The sequence below is a fragment of the Phyllobates terribilis genome, unplaced genomic scaffold (genome assembly GCF_046119375.1).
Source record: "Phyllobates terribilis strain yellow unplaced genomic scaffold, ASM4611937v1 Scaffold_2__4_contigs__length_985480577, whole genome shotgun sequence".
NCBI classification, from domain to species: Eukaryota; Metazoa; Chordata; class Amphibia; order Anura; family Dendrobatidae; genus Phyllobates; species Phyllobates terribilis.
The window spans coordinates 538473097-538490950 of NW_027362762.1; the positions used below are offsets into that span (position 1 = coordinate 538473097).

The following is a 17854-nucleotide window of genomic DNA, read 5'->3' on the forward strand; positions in this document are numbered from 1 at the left end:
CAGCACAGATTCATCTCACTGCCTCACTACTGAGCGTGTACATAAAGTGCAGCACAGATTCATCTCACTACCTCACTACTGAGCATGTACATAAAGTGCAGCACAGATTCATCTCACTGCCTCACTACTGAGCGTGTACATAAAGATCAGCACAGATTCATCTCACTGCCTCACTACTGAGCGTGTACATAAAGTGCAGCACAGATTCATCTCACTGCCTCACTACTGAGCGTGTACATAAAGTGCAGCACAGATTCATCTCACTGCCTCACTACTGAGCGTGTACATAAAGTGCAGCACAGATTCATCTCACTGCCTCACTACTGAGCATGTACATAAAGTGCAGCACAGATTCATCTCACTGCCTCACTACTGAGCGTGTACATAAAGTGCAGCACAGATTCATCTCACTGCCTCACTACTGAGCGTGTACATAAAGTGCAGCACAGATTCATCACTGCCTCACTACTGAGCGTGTACATAAAGTGCAGCACAGATTCATCTCACTACTGAGCATGTACATAAAGTGCAGCACAGATTCATCTCACTGCCTCACTACTGAGCATGTACATAAAGATCAGCACAGATTCATCTCACTGCCTCACTACTGAGCGTGTACATAAAGATCAGCACAGATTCATCTCACTGCCTCACTACTGAGCATGTACATAAAGTGCAGCACAGATTCATCTCACTGCCTCACTACTGAGCGTGTACATAAAGTGCAGCACAGATTCATCTCACTGCCTCACTACTGAGCATGTACATAAAGTGCAGCACAGATTCATCTCACTGCCTCACTACTGAGCGTGTACATAAAGATCAGCACAGATTCATCTCACTGCCTCACTACTGAGCATGTACATAAAGATCAGCACAGATTCATCTCACTGCCTCACTACTGAGCGTGTACATAAAGATCAGCACAGATTCATCTCACTGCCTCACTACTGAGCATGTACATAAAGTGCAGCACAGATTCATCTCACTGCCTCACTACTGAGCGTGTACATAAAGTGCAGCACAGATTCATCTCACTGCCTCACTACTGAGCATGTACATAAAGTGCAGCACAGATTCATCTCACTGCCTCACTACTGAGCGTGTACATAAAGATCAGCACAGATTCATCTCACTGCCTCACTACTGAGCATGTACATAAAGTGCAGCACAGATTCATCTCACTGCCTCACTACTGAGCATGTACATAAAGTGCAGCACAGATTCATCTCACTACTGAGCATGTACATAAAGTGCAGCACAGATTCATCTCACTGCCTCACTACTGAGCGTGTACATAAAGTGCAGCACAGATTCATCTCACTGCCTCACTACTGAGCGTGTACATAAAGTGCAGCACAGATTCATCTCACTGCCTCACTACTGAGCGTGTACATAAAGTGCAGCACAGATTCATCTCACTGCCTCACTACTGAGCGTGTACATAAAGTGCAGCACAGAGTCATCTCACTGCCTCACTACTGAGCGTGTACATAAAGATCAGCAGATTCATCTCACTGCCTCACTACTGAGCATGTACATAAAGTGCAGCACAGATTCATCTCACTGCCTCACTACTGAGCATGTACATAAAGTGCAGCACAGATTCATCTCACTACCTCACTACTGAGCATGTACATAAAGTGCAGCACAGATTCATCTCACTGCCTCACTACTGAGCGTGTACATAAAGAACAGCACAGATTCATCTCACTGCCTCACTACTGAGCGTGTACATAAAGTGCAGCACAGATTCATCTCACTGCCTCACTACTGAGCATGTACATAAAGTGCAGCACAGATTCATCTCACTGCCTCACTACTGAGCGTGTACATAAAGTGCAGCACAGATTCATCACTGCCTCACTACTGAGCGTGTACATAAAGTGCAGCACAGATTCATCTCACTACTGAGCATGTACATAAAGTGCAGCACAGATTCATCTCACTGCCTCACTACTGAGCATGTACATAAAGATCAGCACAGATTCATCTCACTGCCTCACTACTGAGCGTGTACATAAAGATCAGCACAGATTCATCTCACTGCCTCACTACTGAGCATGTACATAAAGTGCAGCACAGATTCATCACTGCCTCACTACTGAGCGTGTACATAAAGTGCAGCACAGATTCATCTCACTACTGAGCATGTACATAAAGTGCAGCACAGATTCATCTCACTGCCTCACTACTGAGCATGTACATAAAGATCAGCACAGATTCATCTCACTGCCTCACTACTGAGCGTGTACATAAAGATCAGCACAGATTCATCTCACTGCCTCACTACTGAGCATGTACATAAAGTGCAGCACAGATTCATCTCACTGCCTCACTACTGAGCATGTACATAAAGTGCAGCACAGATTCATCTCACTACCTCACTACTGAGCATGTACATAAAGTGCAGCACAGATTCATCTCACTGCCTCACTACTGAGCGTGTACATAAAGATCAGCACAGATTCATCTCACTGCCTCACTACTGAGCGTGTACATAAAGTGCAGCACAGATTCATCTCACTGCCTCACTACTGAGCGTGTACATAAAGTGCAGCACAGATTCATCTCACTGCCTCACTACTGAGCGTGTACATAAAGTGCAGCACAGATTCATCTCACTGCCTCACTACTGAGCGTGTACATAAAGTGCAGCACAGATTCATCTCACTGCCTCACTACTGAGCGTGTACATAAAGTGCAGCACAGATTCATCTCACTGCCTCACTACTGAGCGTGTACATAAAGTGCAGCACAGATTCATCACTGCCTCACTACTGAGCGTGTACATAAAGTGCAGCACAGATTCATCTCACTACTGAGCATGTACATAAAGTGCAGCACAGATTCATCTCACTGCCTCACTACTGAGCATGTACATAAAGATCAGCACAGATTCATCTCACTGCCTCACTACTGAGCGTGTACATAAAGATCAGCACAGATTCATCTCACTGCCTCACTACTGAGCATGTACATAAAGTGCAGCACAGATTCATCTCACTGCCTCACTACTGAGCATGTACATAAAGTGCAGCAGATTCATCTCACTGCCTCACTACTGAGCATGTACATAAAGTGCAGCACAGATTCATCTCACTGCCTCACTACTGAGCATGTACATAAAGTGCAGCACAGATTCATCTCACTACTGAGCATGTACATAAGGTGCAGCACAGATTCATCTCACTGCCTCACTACTGAGCGTGTACATAAAGTGCAGCACAGATTCATCTCACTGCCTCACTACTGAGCGTGTACATAAAGTGCAGCACAGATTCATCTCACTGCCTCACTACTGAGCGTGTACATAAAATGCAGCACAGATTCATCTCACTGCCTCACTACTGAGCATGTACATAAAGTGCAGCACAGATTCATCTCACTACTGAGCATGTACATAAAGTGCAGCACAGATTCATCTCACTGCCTCACTACTGAGCGTGTACATAAAGTGCAGCACAGATTCATCTCACTACTGAGCATGTACATAAAGTGCAGCACAGATTCATCTCACTGCCTCACTACTGAGCATGTACATAAAGTGCAGCACAGATTCATCTCACTGCCTCACTACTGAGCATGTACATAAAGTGCAGCACAGATTCATCTCACTGCCTCACTACTGAGCATGTACATAAAGTGCAGCACAGATTCATCTCACTGCCTCACTACTGAGCATGTACATAAAGTGCAGCACAGATTCATCTCACTGCCTCACTACTGAGCATGTACATAAAGTGCAGCACAGATTCATCTCACTGCCTCACTACTGAGCATGTACATAAAGTGCAGCACAGATTCATCTCACTGCCTCACTACTGAGCATGTACATAAAGTGCAGCACAGATTCATCTCACTGCCTCACTACTGAGCGTGTACATAAAGTGCAGCACAGATTCATCTCACTGCCTCACTACTGAGCATGTACATAAAGATCAACACAGATTCATCTCAGCTACAAGTCTAGACCCTTAGATCAGGAATAGAACAGACATTTATAGGACATTTCATAACTTTCCCAAATTCTTATGAAAACACTTACAGCACATCCTGCATTGTACTAAAGAAGCCAATTTATTATATATTTTAGGAGTTGGAGTTGGTCCGTTTTATACAGACTCACACTCCACCAAAATGGACACCGACTCCACAGCCCTGGTTGTAACCACACCCTGCCCTGACAGTCGGCTCTGGCTGCTCCCCTGTGACTGAAAGCCTGAGGCTGCCGGGAGGAATAAAGTTAATTTCCTCCCAACAGTGGGGCTCTCAGAGCAGCAACCACATGGCTATGGAACGTTATCAACCTGCAGATTAACCCCACAATTGCATGTTAATGTTTTTTTTTTGTTTTTTTTTACAAGAGAGGTTCCCTTTAAAAGATTTCCAATGAAAATAAGAAATTTGACATATTTTAATGTCATCTCCCATCCAATATAAATATGGGCACATAAAGCAGGATTGTATTCCAGCTTTCCTCATTAGGACATTATGAGTTCATATGAAGCAGGAGTCATAATAAGGGAGCAGTACCTAGATGGAGCTGAACGTCTTTGACTTCTAATGTGTTGGATTTGCGGTGTCGGGCCAACTGGCAGGCTGCAGAAACCACACTCTCAATGAAATCATCTGCAATTTGAAGAAGCATCTGTAAGAAAAGAAGTTGTTATATAAAACACAATGTATAATGAAAATTTCTTCTCAGTATGAATTAATTCTCTGACTCACCTCTTCTACATCCTCATCTAACTGTTCATTTGGATCCACTTCTCTCACCAAGTCATGAAGCTTCTTTTTGGTTAGAACCTAACATAAAAAAAACATATTTGCTATTCTACTTCTAGATTTATGTAAGTATATACAAGCCAACAAATGATTAGATGGCTTGTGACATCTCCCATAGAAATGTGACAAGGTTATCAAGATAAACCAGAATAAGAAGTTCTAAATAGTGCATGCTAACAAATCAACTTTGGGGCACACATCATAGGTGCAACATTTGGCCAGTCATCATGCATCAAATAGGTTATAAACTGAACTTTGAATTAGGAACAGGTAAAAAGAACTGATTAGCAGTTTCATGCTCCTCTTACCGCAGGCAGCATTTAGGTGAATCTGTCAACAGGTTTTTGATGTGTGATCTGAGGGCAGCATGACGTGGGACCGGAGACACTGATTTTAGCAATGTGTCACTTACGAGGCTGTGTGCTGTTGTTTCAATACAATCAGTGCTTTCATCAGCAGGATATTAGCACTACAGGACTACAGCTCATGTGCCTCCTGGTAAAAAAATCACTCCCAGCACTGATCAGATTACTGTCAGTTTTCAATTGACATATAAAGTCACTAGTCAGTGGTGTGGGTGCAGTCAGCTTTTCTGAGCCGAGCTACAGCAGAAAAAAAACTCTGATTGTATCACAACTGTTGTACCTAGTATAGTAAGCGATACATCACTGGAATCAGGGTCTCTTTCCCTACATTATGCTGCTCTCAGATAAGGTAGCAAAAACCTTGTAACATATTTCCTTTAAATACAGAGAAGCCTCCAAAGCATTGCAGCATTTCAGAGCAAGGTAACTGGAGAGGTGTACGCAGGGCAGCTCACCTCTGGATACAAGGTAAGGCCTGTCAATAAAGTCCAGCAGGTTAGTGAAAAAAAAAAAAGGAGGGGTCCGGTGGGCACTTCATCTTATTTAGACCAGATTCAGACGGGCACGTTTCATGGTCCAAAAATGGACCACAGTGCCAAAACTGAGTGTAAGTCTCTCAACCAAAACGGACAGCGTCATGTGTGTGCGTCACAGCGTCAAGTGCAAGTCGGGGGAGCAACAGTCAGTCCGGTTTCACATGTATGCGAGACACAGACTGTGCTCAGAACAGACTACCCAACAAGACCACTGGGTCTCCTGACCCCGGCTACCTGCTTCAAAACGTATACATGAGGCAGTAAGCGCAGAAGAAAAAAAGCTGATGGTAGGGCCGGGTATTCCGATCCAAAAAAGGTCCACGTATCAAAGACATGTGAATAAGCCATTAACCCCTTCACTCTGGGCAATTTTCCTTTTTCTCACTCTCCTCCTTGCCAGAGCCATAACTTTTTTTTATTTATGCTGTCAATATGGTCGTGTGAGGGCTCGTTTTTTGTACTTTTGAACGACACCATTGATTTTACCATATAGTGTACTGGAAAACGGAAAAAAAAATCCAAGTGCGGTGAAATTGCAAAAAAAGTGCAATTCCACAATTGTTTTTTTTTTACCATGTTCACTAAATGCTAAAATTGACCTTCCATTACGATTCTCCAGGTCAGTACGAGTACACAGATATCAAACATGTTCTTTTTTAAAGTGCACCTGTCAGCAGCATTATGCTCAGTAAACTACATACACTGTCAGGTGGGCAACATTACACTGAATAAAATGATCCCTGGGTTGATGACATCCGTGCTGTGGTTCTTGTGTAATCTTTACTTTCAGTTTGGAGATAATGATATGCTCGTGCTTCGGGGTGGCCTGTGGGGGGCGCTCTATCTGGTGCTCTGCTTACATATTCTTCTGTATGCTCTTATGACCGCTCACTGATCTTTCACTGATCTGCCTCCTATTTTACATAATGCATCTACTATTGCAGGCTAGGTAAAATAGGAGGCAAGTCAGTGAACTGCCATAAGAGCATACAGATGAATATGTAAGTAGAGCCCCAGATAGAGCCCACACCACAGGCTGCCCCGAAGCATGAGCATATCATTATCTCCAAACTGAAAGTAAAGATTACACAAGAACCACGGGACAGATTTCATCAACAAAGGTATCATTTTTATTAGTGTAATGTCGCCCACCTGACAGTGTATGTAGTTTACTGAGCACAATCCTGCTGACAGGTGCGCTTTAAGTGGTGTAAAAAAAAAATCCAAAGTTTGTAAAAAGAAAAAAAAAAAAAAAAGTCGGGGGCTGGATGAGGGCTTATTTTTTTGCACCTTACTGATTACGTTTTTTATTGGGTATCATTTTGGGGTAGATACAATGTTTTGATTGCCTATTATTGCAATGTTGTGGTGGCCCAAAAAAACAAAAAATCAAGTAATTCTGGTGCTTTGATTTTTCTCATTACACCATTTACTGATCAAATTAATTTACTTTATATTTTGATAGATCGGACATTTTGAACGCAGCGATACCAAATGTGTTTGGTTTTTATTATTTTCTTTTGAATGGGACAAAAGGGGGGTGATTTGAACTTGTTTTTTTTTATTATTGCTTCAATAGTTCCCTTAGGAGACTTGAAGCTGTGATCATCTGATTGCCTGAAGCCCTGCTATGTCTAGCATAAATCATGATCTATGAGATCTCCTGATCAGACCAGCTGTCATGTGCAGCGAAAGATGTGGGCTCAGCGTGGGAGCCAGCATGAAAGGCAGAGACACGACCAATGAAGCACCTATACGCTATCAGTTGTGAAGGTGTTAAACTATTTTCTTTGAAATGTTGCAGTATCAATTTTTTTTCTTTTCCCTCTCATCCTTTGGGAGGTTGTAAGTACTACAAGCAATAACAAAAAAAGGATCATTTTGTAATTATAAAAATTTATTACAAAAAATTATATTTATTATTTATAATATTATTATTATTATTATTAACACAAAATAGGCCCGTTAGGGAGATGAGAAAGGCATTGGACTCCTGCAAAGTAAATTAAATAATTCAGAATTTTAACAGGTTCCTGGAACCATGCCTTTTTAGGTCTGATGCTGGTTAACATGATGTAAATTATGACATTTGGCATCATAGATAATATAGAATGGAAAACAAAAGTTTGGGAATGTGAGGATTTCACTTACCTGGTTAGCATCTGGACTTGCACGTCCTCCTCCTGCCGCTGTTCCAGATACTTTGTTACCTGGAGTACTGTTGGCCATAGTTGGCTCTTGCTTCACAGTGGCGGATGCAGACATGGTGGTGGGAGAGGAAAAGCTCGACAGGTTGATGAGCGTGGATGCTCCGAATTGATTCATAATCTGGAGCGCCTTCCCTCTTAGCTCACCCAGCCGGGATACGTCTGCACGCTGCTTCGGGGTGTGGGGCCCAGGCCCAAGAAGCTATGAATGTAATTAAATTAGGAACCATTATATATGAACTAGCTGCAAAAACAGCTTCAATCTTGGAACAGGAACATCTATCATCTCAGTATCTTGTGAAACGAACTGTCAATCTCCAGCAGGTTGATACCTCAAGATGTCAGTGGAGAGAATATTCTGCTAGTAAATGTGAGCACTGCCAAAGTTCCATTTTATTTAGCTTAGGACGGACCTTGGGCAGCTATTCAGAGATGAGTATGTCTGGCTGTAAGAATCAACTTTACTTTATGCTAAGGGGTTTAAAGGTCTGAAATGGGCATCTGTAATAAGGATGGCCATCATGTTTACTAGGACTACAAGCTAATCAATTCCACTGTATTGTTATACCGGCAAATTAGTTGCAGAATTTTTATACATGTTAATGGAGCAGTGTCAGCAGCATGGTTTTCTACAAGCCTCATCAAGATGAATAAGACAGACATATCTGTAACCAAATTATTTATTAGGGAGCCTGAAAGGCTTTCTAACACGTGACAGAAATAAGATCCTTCACACTGCCTAATGAATAAAATGCTCAGCGCTGCAGTGTTACTTGGTGACAAGTGTTGTGGCTCTGGGTGACGACACTGGATCTTCACACACTTGGGTCCATCATTTACTGAAAAAGTTCACAACTAGCTTACAATTAGGTCTGTTGATTTGAAGGCTAAAATATCACTGGATGCTGCAAGTCTGTTTTTTCTCTATTTACACTGGTATTTTTATGGATCTGATCCACCACTGACTTTTACTGTGGTCCCTCAGGCTACTTTTTTCTTGGGGGAGGGGGAGACAGGTGAGGAGGTAAAGAGTCTATGATTTAAAACACACTATAAATTATGCTATTCTGATAGTCAGCAGAAAGCTGACAGGATGGATCTTTAATGCAGGGGGCTCTCCCAATTACAGTGTGAAAAGTCTGTAAAATAACTCCTGGAAACAGTAATCATCAAATGAAGACAAAGATGACCCTGGAGCTGAACTGAATTACCGTACATAGAACAGCACTGCTGATTGCTGCATCTTTATACCCTTGGCCTGGGACTCCGCTGACATTTCTGCCCCAGATGTGATACACAATAGTAAAGAGTCAGTGAAGCCTGTACATTTTTAGTAAGCACACATGACAGCACTATGGTGGTTAATAAGGCTGTACGGCATAGAGATACCAGGTATCACTATACAGTGGGCTCATGCTCACACGCTTCTTACTTACAGCCAGCTGAGCATCTAGCTCTGTAATGACATCGCACACGGCGGTGGGACCGCTGAGCACACACGTCATGGTCACCAGCCTTCTGTGGACAATAACATCATAAGTTGTGTACAGTTATGTGTGCGTGTGAGCAAGAGATACAAAAGGGGCGCTAGGAAACCCGCGTCTATAGGAACACTACATGACAAGAAGGAACGGCTCCCAATAAGTAGTGGTGGCTGCGGTCTGTGCTGCCACTGATGTACACTACATGCCTTGCACACCTTTCCTACGTCTGCCACACTCTGGCCATGAGGACTCTGTGGGTGGAGGTGGCAGAGCGCTCACAATGCAACAGGGCTGTGGAGTCGGAGCCCATTTTGGTGGAGTCTGTATAAAATGGACCAACTCCGACTCCTAAAATATATAATAAATTGGGTACAGTAGTTCAATGCAGTTTGTGGGGAATATTTTTTCATAAGAATTTGGGAAAGTTATGAAATGTCCTATAAATGTCTGTCCTATTCCTGATCTAAGGGTCTAGACTTTTAGCTGAGATGAATCTGTGCTACAGTAAGGCTATGTGCCCACGATGCAGAAATTCTCTGGATTTTTCCTGAGCATTTCTGCATCTCCCTGGCAGAAAAAAACACATGCGGATTTTACATGCGTTTTTCCTGCCAGAGACAAGAGTATGTCACACATTTTGCACATGCGATTTCGCATGTGGGTTGTCAAGCGCTTTTCCAAACGATTTTAGCATCACTTGGAAAGTGCTTGACAACTTGGTCACACTATATAAATCCATGCAACTGGCATGGATTTATATAGTGTGACCAAGTTATAGTAAAAGAATGGTCAAAAATAAACATTATACTCACCTTCTGATGGCCCCCGGTCTCCTCCGGTGCGTGGGGCGGCTCGCGGTGGTCTAAAAGAACCTTCCATGACGTCATTTAGTCATGTGACAGGTCACGTGACCGCCGTCAGCGGTTGCGTGACCAGTTACATGACTTAATGACGTCACCGCAGGTCCTTTTAGACCAGGGGTCGGGAACCTATGTGGCTCTTTTGAAAGCTGCATCTGGTTCCCAGACGAGTGATCGCTCTACCTGCCACTGACAGCTTAAAATGGAGCCATCGTTTCTGATCAAACCACAGGAAGCCGTCACCCGGGATATAAGGAGCCCGCCCTCCTGACAGCTAGAGCGGCGCTCGAGCGATTGGAGCTCAGTTGCGCTACGCTGGGGTGAGTCATCATTAAGCGCAGACTGGAGGCGGGAGTTCACGCGCTGTCAGCCATCGTTCTCCTCACCCCAGCGTAGCAGCAACTGAGCTCCAATCGCTCAAGTGCCGCTCTAGCTGTCAGGAGAGCGGACGCTTAATAGGGGTGACGGCTTCCTGTGGTGCGGATCAGAAGCGGTGGCGCTATTTTAAACTCCACTGGCGGGAATCAGCAGAAGCATCAATCAGTCAGAGAGTGCCTGAATACAGGTAACGCTCTTACACCATACCACGTCAGTTACCTATATACACAGTACTGCGGGGGTACAGTTTGCCCTTCCCCTTAAGAGCAAAGACGCCATCTCTGTTCCCCACATGGAATTAGCCAGGGACACCTCCAGCATATGGAAGTAAACTTCCCTCCTTTTAATCAAGTAGTCCGCTAGCTAATTGCAGAAACCCTTTTATTGAAGAAGATGGCTAAAAGAAAAAAAACGAGGAGTATCGTACTTTTCAGCAGGAATAGACAGAAGAATTTGCCTTTGTGGAGAGAGCAGGTACTTATTGTACTTTAAAAGTGTTGGTCTTACATAAAATGCACACATTTACTTGTATTTAGTTTTAAAAATATTGTATGGCTCTCACGGAATTACATTTTAAAATATGTAGCGTTCATGGCTCTCTCAGCCAAAAAGGTTCCTGACCCCTGTTTGAGACCATCGCGAGCTGCCGTGGAGCCAGGACGCATAGCTATGGAGACCGGGGGCCATCAGAAGGGGAGTATAATTTTTTTTTTTTTTTTTTTTTTTACAGGTACTATGGTACCCGGGTCTGGAGGAGAGTCTCCTCTTCTCCAGATCTGGGTACCATTCGCACATTGAATCGCTTAATATCCGCATGTGCACATGTAGTCATGTGGATATTATGCGATTCAATGCAAGTCAATGGCGGCAAAAAAGCCGCGATTACACAAAATAATTGGCAGTGCTGCGGATTTTTCCTGCAATGATAATCCGCAGCGGAAATTTCCGCAGCATGTGCACAGCACATGCGGATTATCATTGGGGAACATGGCAGGCCTTCTACCATGCGTTTTTTAAGCGTTTCTGCAGCGGAATTGCCACTGTGGAATCACTTAAAAAACGCATCGTGGGCACAGAGCCTTAAACATGAGCCATGTATGAGGGAGTCGGAGGTTTGGCTCCACAGCCCTGCAATGCAATCCAGTTTACACATCAGCCATTAATAGAAGCTAATGTGGATAAATACAGTGTCCCATGGTAATAATGGCAATGTATCAGTAAAGGGCGGATGATCCGTATGGGATCCGATTCTTGGGCGCACCCATAGACTTGTATAGGCGAGCCATCAGACACGTGGAAGAGACCAGTGCACAGTGCAGATTCGGTCCATAAAAACCACACACTCATCTGAACAGACCAACTGAGGAACATTAGTCTCAGGGAGGTCAGTTTTCTGCTCGGCCCAAAAACACGGTTGTGTGAGCGCTGCCAGTCACTGCGATAACGCCCGGCTGATAACAGCAAACAATAGCTTGTATGCTCCTGCCCCCAGATATGTTGGGGTCACTCCGCTGCAGGACCACTCGCCATTCTCCTCCACAGAAGTAACTTTCTTCCCTCCACAGACGACGCAGCACTAATACTACACCCCAGCTCCAGCAGGCCCCCTCCTATCACACACCACAGAGCCGTGTGCACAGCCGTGCGACCACCGTGCCACACATAAACATGGACCAGCGCGTACTCACCTACTCCGCTTTCTCACCGACCGGACTTACGTCACCCGCTCGGCTCTTTACGCATGCGTGAAGCGTACTGAGCGAAGCACTCTTTTTGTTTTCTTTCAATAACTTTATTTACACTGTGGGCGCGGAAGCCTCGCACACAAACACGTAAATGCATGTAATTTGCATGTTATTTCCAACATCCAATAAGAAACGTCAGCTCAATCTCCGCTTAGAGCCAAGCTTTAACGCAACGCCCTATGTGACGTAAGGCAAACTCCCATGATGCTCTTAATTTGCATATATTTGAATATGGGCGATGAGTTACAGTAGCACGTTATTAATAGCAGAAGTGTTTATCATAATGGTGACTCTGCTCGCCCATCATTGCTCAGCACATGCCTGCACTACATGGATTGTGGCCCAGAATACAAGTGTGGTCGCCACAAGCCAGGCCGGGATGCTGGGGATGCTGGCCTGTAGGCGGCGGGTTCCTCAGGTAAAAAGGGCTTTTGCCGTGTATGGCACATCACTGTTCTTGGGGATGGTGGTGCGGAATCATTATCAAGAGATTTCGAAAGCATAATTTTTGTACCCTGGACTGCCTGTGATCGTGACTCCGGGCGTCCACACTGCGCTGTGAAAGATAGAAGTGTGAGCGTGGCCACTAGAGGGCGTCTGCTTGTGTGTATCGAGCACTGGCCTGATGGTGGTGGCAGCGCATCCAGTCATCACATTCTGCAGGGCTGGGACTATTATGGCTGCTCCCAGCGCTGCTGCTGCAGGTGATCGCTCCAGTCTCGGTCTATGGCTCCTAGCCGGTATTGGAGCACTTCAGAGAAAACTATCCCTGCCTGCAATGGTGATGCTGCCTGTGGTTATGGCAGCAGGAGCCAGGGGACAGTAGTATTAGTAAAGGGAATCTGGTCGATATCTGACCTCTAATCTGGGCATACAGGTGATAGAAATGTGAATCTATACTTACCTATATGTCTCATATTAGCGGTTTGCTTGCTTTGGAATACCTTTTATTAAATTAGTTTTGACAAGCTTACTGTCCGGGGGACGCGAAGAAATCCCCGCCTATTAACCTAATCTCCATACCACCCCCCCTCCACATCACAGGTCCCTGTGACACGCAGTGCCTGGCCGGATCCCGCGCCTGCGCAATTTATCTTGTACGGAAGGCGCAGTAATCCCTGCTGTCTGTGTGGCCTCGTGGCGCAGGAAACTTGTGCGCAGGCGCTGGGAAAGCAGAGTGACTCATCGGCGCCTGCGCACAAGATCCCTGCTCCACAACACAGACAGCAGGGATTACTGCGCCGTCCGTACAAGATAAATTGCGCAGGCGCGGGATCCGGCCAGGCACTGCGTGTCACAGGGCCCTGTGATGTGGAGGGGGGGTGGTATGGAGATTAGGTTAATAGGCGGGGATTTCTTCGCGTCCCCCGGACAGTAAGCTTGTCAAAACTAATTTAATAAAAGGTATTCCAAAGCAAGCAAACCGCTAATATGAGACATATAGGTAAGTATAGATTCACATTTCTATCACCTGTATGCCCATATTAGAGGTCTGATATCGCCCGGGGGGTGACAGATTCCCTTTTAACCCCTTTACTCCTGAAGGCTGTTTGCACATTAATGACCAGGACAATTTTTACAATTCCACTGTCACTTTATGAGGTAATTACTCTGGAACACTTCAATGGATCCCCCTGACTCTGAGATTGTTTTTTCGTGACATATTGTACTTCATGATAGTGGAAAAATTTCTTCGATATCACTTTTATTTGCGAAAAAAAACAGAAATTTGGCGAAAATTTTGCAATTTTCAAACTTTGATTTTTCATGCCCTTAAATCAGGGAGATATGTCACACAAAATAGTTAATAAATAACATTTTCCAAATGTCTACTTTACATCAGCACAATTTTGAAACCCAAATATTTTTTATTGGGGAGCTATAAGGGTTAAAAGTTGACCAGCGATTTCTCATTTTTCCAACAAAATTTACAAAACCATTTTTTTAGGGACCACATCACATTTGACGTGACTTTGAGGGGCCTTTATGTCAGAAAATACCCAAAAGTGACACCATTCTAAAACCTGCACCCCTCAAGGTACTCAAAACCACATTTAATAAGTTTATTAACCCTTCAGGTGCTTCACAGGAATTTTGTACATTTTTTTTCACAAAAATGTTACTTTAGACCCAATTTTTTTTATTTTCGCAACGGTAACAGGAAAAAATGGACCCCAAAATTTGTTGTGCAATTCCTTCTTAGCACGCCGATACCCCATTCGTGGGGGAAAACCACTGTTTGGGCGCACGGCAGGGCTCGGAAGGGAAGGAGCGCCATTTGAATTTTTGAATGTAAAATTTGCTTGAATAATTAGCAGACGCCATGTTGTTTGGACAGCCCCTGATGTACCTAAACAGTGGAAACCCCCCCACAAGTGACACCATTTTGGAAACTAGACCCCTCGGGGAACTTATCTAGATGTGTGGTGAGCACCCTGAACCCCCAGGTGCTGCACAGAAGTTTATAACATGGAGCCGTGAAAATAAAAAAATCAAACTTTTTCCACAAAAATTATCTTTTAGCCCCAAATTTTTTATTTTCACAAGGGTAAGAGAAGAAAATGGACCCCAAAAACTGTCGTGCAATTTCTCCTAAGTACGCCAATACCCCATATGTGGGGAAAATACACTGTTTGGATGCGCGGCAGGGTTCAGTCACTATGTGACTTTTTGAACGCAAAATTGGCTGAAATCAAGAGCGGAAGCCGTATCGCGTTTGGAGAGCCGCTGATGCACCTAAATAGTGGAAACCCAACACAAGTGACCCCATTTTGGAAACTACACCCCTCAAGGATTTTATAAAGGGTATAGTGAAAATTTTGAACCCAGAGGTACGACACAGAGTTTGATAACATTAGGTCATCATATTAAATAAGTTGTCATTAGTCTTGAGCACAAGTGCTCGCTACTTGAGTTTGCATCAGGTACTTGGGTATGCATCATGTATTGCGGGTGCTCAAGTGACATGCTCAAGTCCCCACCCCACATGTTTCACGGTTGTTAGACACCCAAAAAAAAACATGCGGGGATCGCTCGTGCATGGCAGGCAATCACTGCAAGGTTTTTTTGGCCGCAAGGAATATGGGGTGGAGACTCGAGCATGTCACTCAAGCACCCGCAATACTCGGTGCATACCCGAGCACCCGATGCAAACTCAAGTAGTGAGCACTTGCGCTCAACACTAGTCGCCATATCCAGGGGCGGACACTGACTGCTTGGGGCCCCTATGCAAGAAATGTGTCTGCCCCCCCACCTTTTATGGCCACAAAGCTACAGATGTATATACAGCCACACACACATATATACCTGTTACATAGCCTCCTTTATTATGTATATTGCCATCCCTTATTACATAGTGCCCTCTCTTGTTATGTACAGCACCGTCCCTTACATTTTGGATTATCTATAGTGCCCTGTTCTTTATTACATACCGTCCTCTCTTGTTAGATATATAATGCAATAACGGCTGATGTAGCATGGGAAAGCTTCTTTTCTGATGGAGGAGCTGATGGACTGGTCTTCTCGTCAGTTGCTGCTCCATCAGCCGTCATTTTATATCTAGCAAGAGACGACTATGTAATAAAGAGAGAGCGCTGTGACTAACAAAAATAACAAGAATACGCTATGTAAGGGATAGCACTGTACATAACAGCAGAGGAAGCTATATAATAAAAGATGGCACCATATATAACTAGACAGGATGGTAGGTAATAAAGGAGGGTGTTATACATAATAAAAGAGGAAACTAACTGTTCTATACATAATAAGTGAGTACACTGTATACTAAGAGACTGTGCTATACATAATAAGTGAGTTCACTATATACTAAGGGACTGTGCTATACATAATAAGTGGGTACACTATATACTAAGGGACTGTGCTATACATAATAAGTGAGTACTCTATATACTAAGGGACTGTGCAGTGTCGGTATGCTGCCCGCTTTTACAGACGCATTGAGGATGTCCTATTCTGATCCTCAAAATCAGATCAGAAAAGGACATTCTGTGACTCTCACAGTTCTCATTCTCAGATCCGTGATTTTCATGGATGTGTGAATGGATCTATAAAACTCTACGAGTCTGTGGGCCATCCGATAAAAATTCTGGCAGCACACGGACATTTCACACAAATGTGAGAATGTGGCCTAAGGGATTTTACAGATAACATTATCACTCCAAGTCACACAGTGCAGATACAGAATATTATTTACATCCAGGCACTTACCGCTGACATCTCATCTGATCAGAGTCAGTTTCTGCTGCTTCTTCTCCATCTGGTCAGACCTTCATGTCAACATCTCCCAGTCATGATCAGTTCAGCCCTAAAAGTAACAAGGTCACATATATTGTATACATACATGTGTTTCCCTCGCCCTGCGCCCCTGACTACAGATATGTACCCCACCATTAATATACTATTAGCCACTTAGTAATCAAAATATAAAGTGATAAGCAGCACTGTGCCCCCCATTAACGATAATCTCCACCAGCCAATAATATAAATTATTCAGTCTCTGTGACTCTCCCCAATTAACTGTAGGGCTATGTGCACACGGAAAATATACAAGGCTTTACAGTACAAGCAAAGTGAAACCCCCATCAATGCTCTCTACCAGCACTCCCATCATTGCTCTGTCCCAGCATCCCCATCATTGCTCTCTCCCAGCACCCCCATCATTGCTCTCTCCCAGTACCCCCATCATTGCTCTTGTGGCGCCCCTGAGGGTTCAGTCGCCACAGAGGTACTGCACCTCACCCAGAGGTGTGGTGTCTCTTTTCTCTCAGGTAAGGAGGGAGTGCTGCCCGGAACCAAAACACCTGCATCCAACACTACACTACTTCAGGCCGGCAGGAGGGGCAAGATGCAATGTTTGTTTCTGCTGAGCCTTGACCCTGGCTGGAGTGGGGGGAACCCAAAGGTAGGGGGGGACCAGTAGTGGGTGTGGGTGGAGGAAGTAGTTAGAGGGAGCACTTTGGTAGGAGTATATATAGGGAAGCCATCTTAGGGTGGCAGAACAGAAAAGTGGTCGAGTAGAGGAGAGCAGTTCGGAAGAACAGCTCGGGACAGTTCAGAAGAACAGTCTGGGAGCAGAGTCTCATTAGGAGCTCTGCTCCACAAGTAGGGCCAGGTCTGGAGGCCCAGGAGGGGAGCAGGGAGTAGGCTCCATTCTAAGAAGGGATCCTAGGGGGTACGGCGAGTGCAGGAAGGCACCCGTACGCCCCGCACCTGCCAGAAGACAGGGGGATTGTAAGCCGCATTCTAATCCCCAGGAGGGTCAAGTAAGTCCGGGATCCGACGCACAGGGGGGACTTCAGAGCACCCGAGCAGGATTGAGAGTGGGCAGTGCAGAGCAGGAGGGAGAAAGACCCAGTGTGAAGTCGGTCTAGAGAGGAACACAGGAAAGTGGGGTTCTGTCAGGCATTCGCAAATCACCTGAGGAAGAACTGAACCCCTGCTGTGTGAACGCAGCGCGACGCGGGAGGCTGTA

General features: G+C 44.6%; 1 protein-coding gene and 1 non-coding gene across 4 annotated transcripts in view; one reads left to right on the top strand and one right to left on the bottom strand.

The window, feature by feature from the left end:
* Positions 1–12464, bottom strand: part of TAF12 (TATA-box binding protein associated factor 12) — a 32233-nt gene extending 19769 nt beyond the window's left edge. The window contains exons 1-4 of one of the 3 annotated variants that reach the window (XM_073666213.1): positions 12307–12464; positions 7841–8098; positions 4732–4809; positions 4537–4651 (exon numbers count right to left, since the gene is read on the bottom strand). In XM_073666213.1, coding sequence (XP_073522314.1) covers positions 4537–4651; positions 4732–4809; positions 7841–8014 — 367 coding nt within the window. In that variant the 5' untranslated portion in view covers positions 8015–8098; positions 12307–12464. Of the gene's footprint in view, positions 1–4536; positions 4652–4731; positions 4810–7840; positions 8099–9332; positions 9415–12239 lie in introns of those variants that run through there. The other 2 variants (XM_073666214.1, XM_073666212.1) reach the window with 2 other exon arrangements.
* A 319-nt stretch (positions 12465–12783) lies between these two features.
* Positions 12784–12913, top strand: LOC141256948 (U11 spliceosomal RNA). The gene has a single exon (XR_012317887.1). It is a non-coding gene; the product is annotated as a U11 spliceosomal RNA (small nuclear RNA).
* The last annotated feature ends 4941 nt before the right edge of the window (positions 12914–17854 follow it).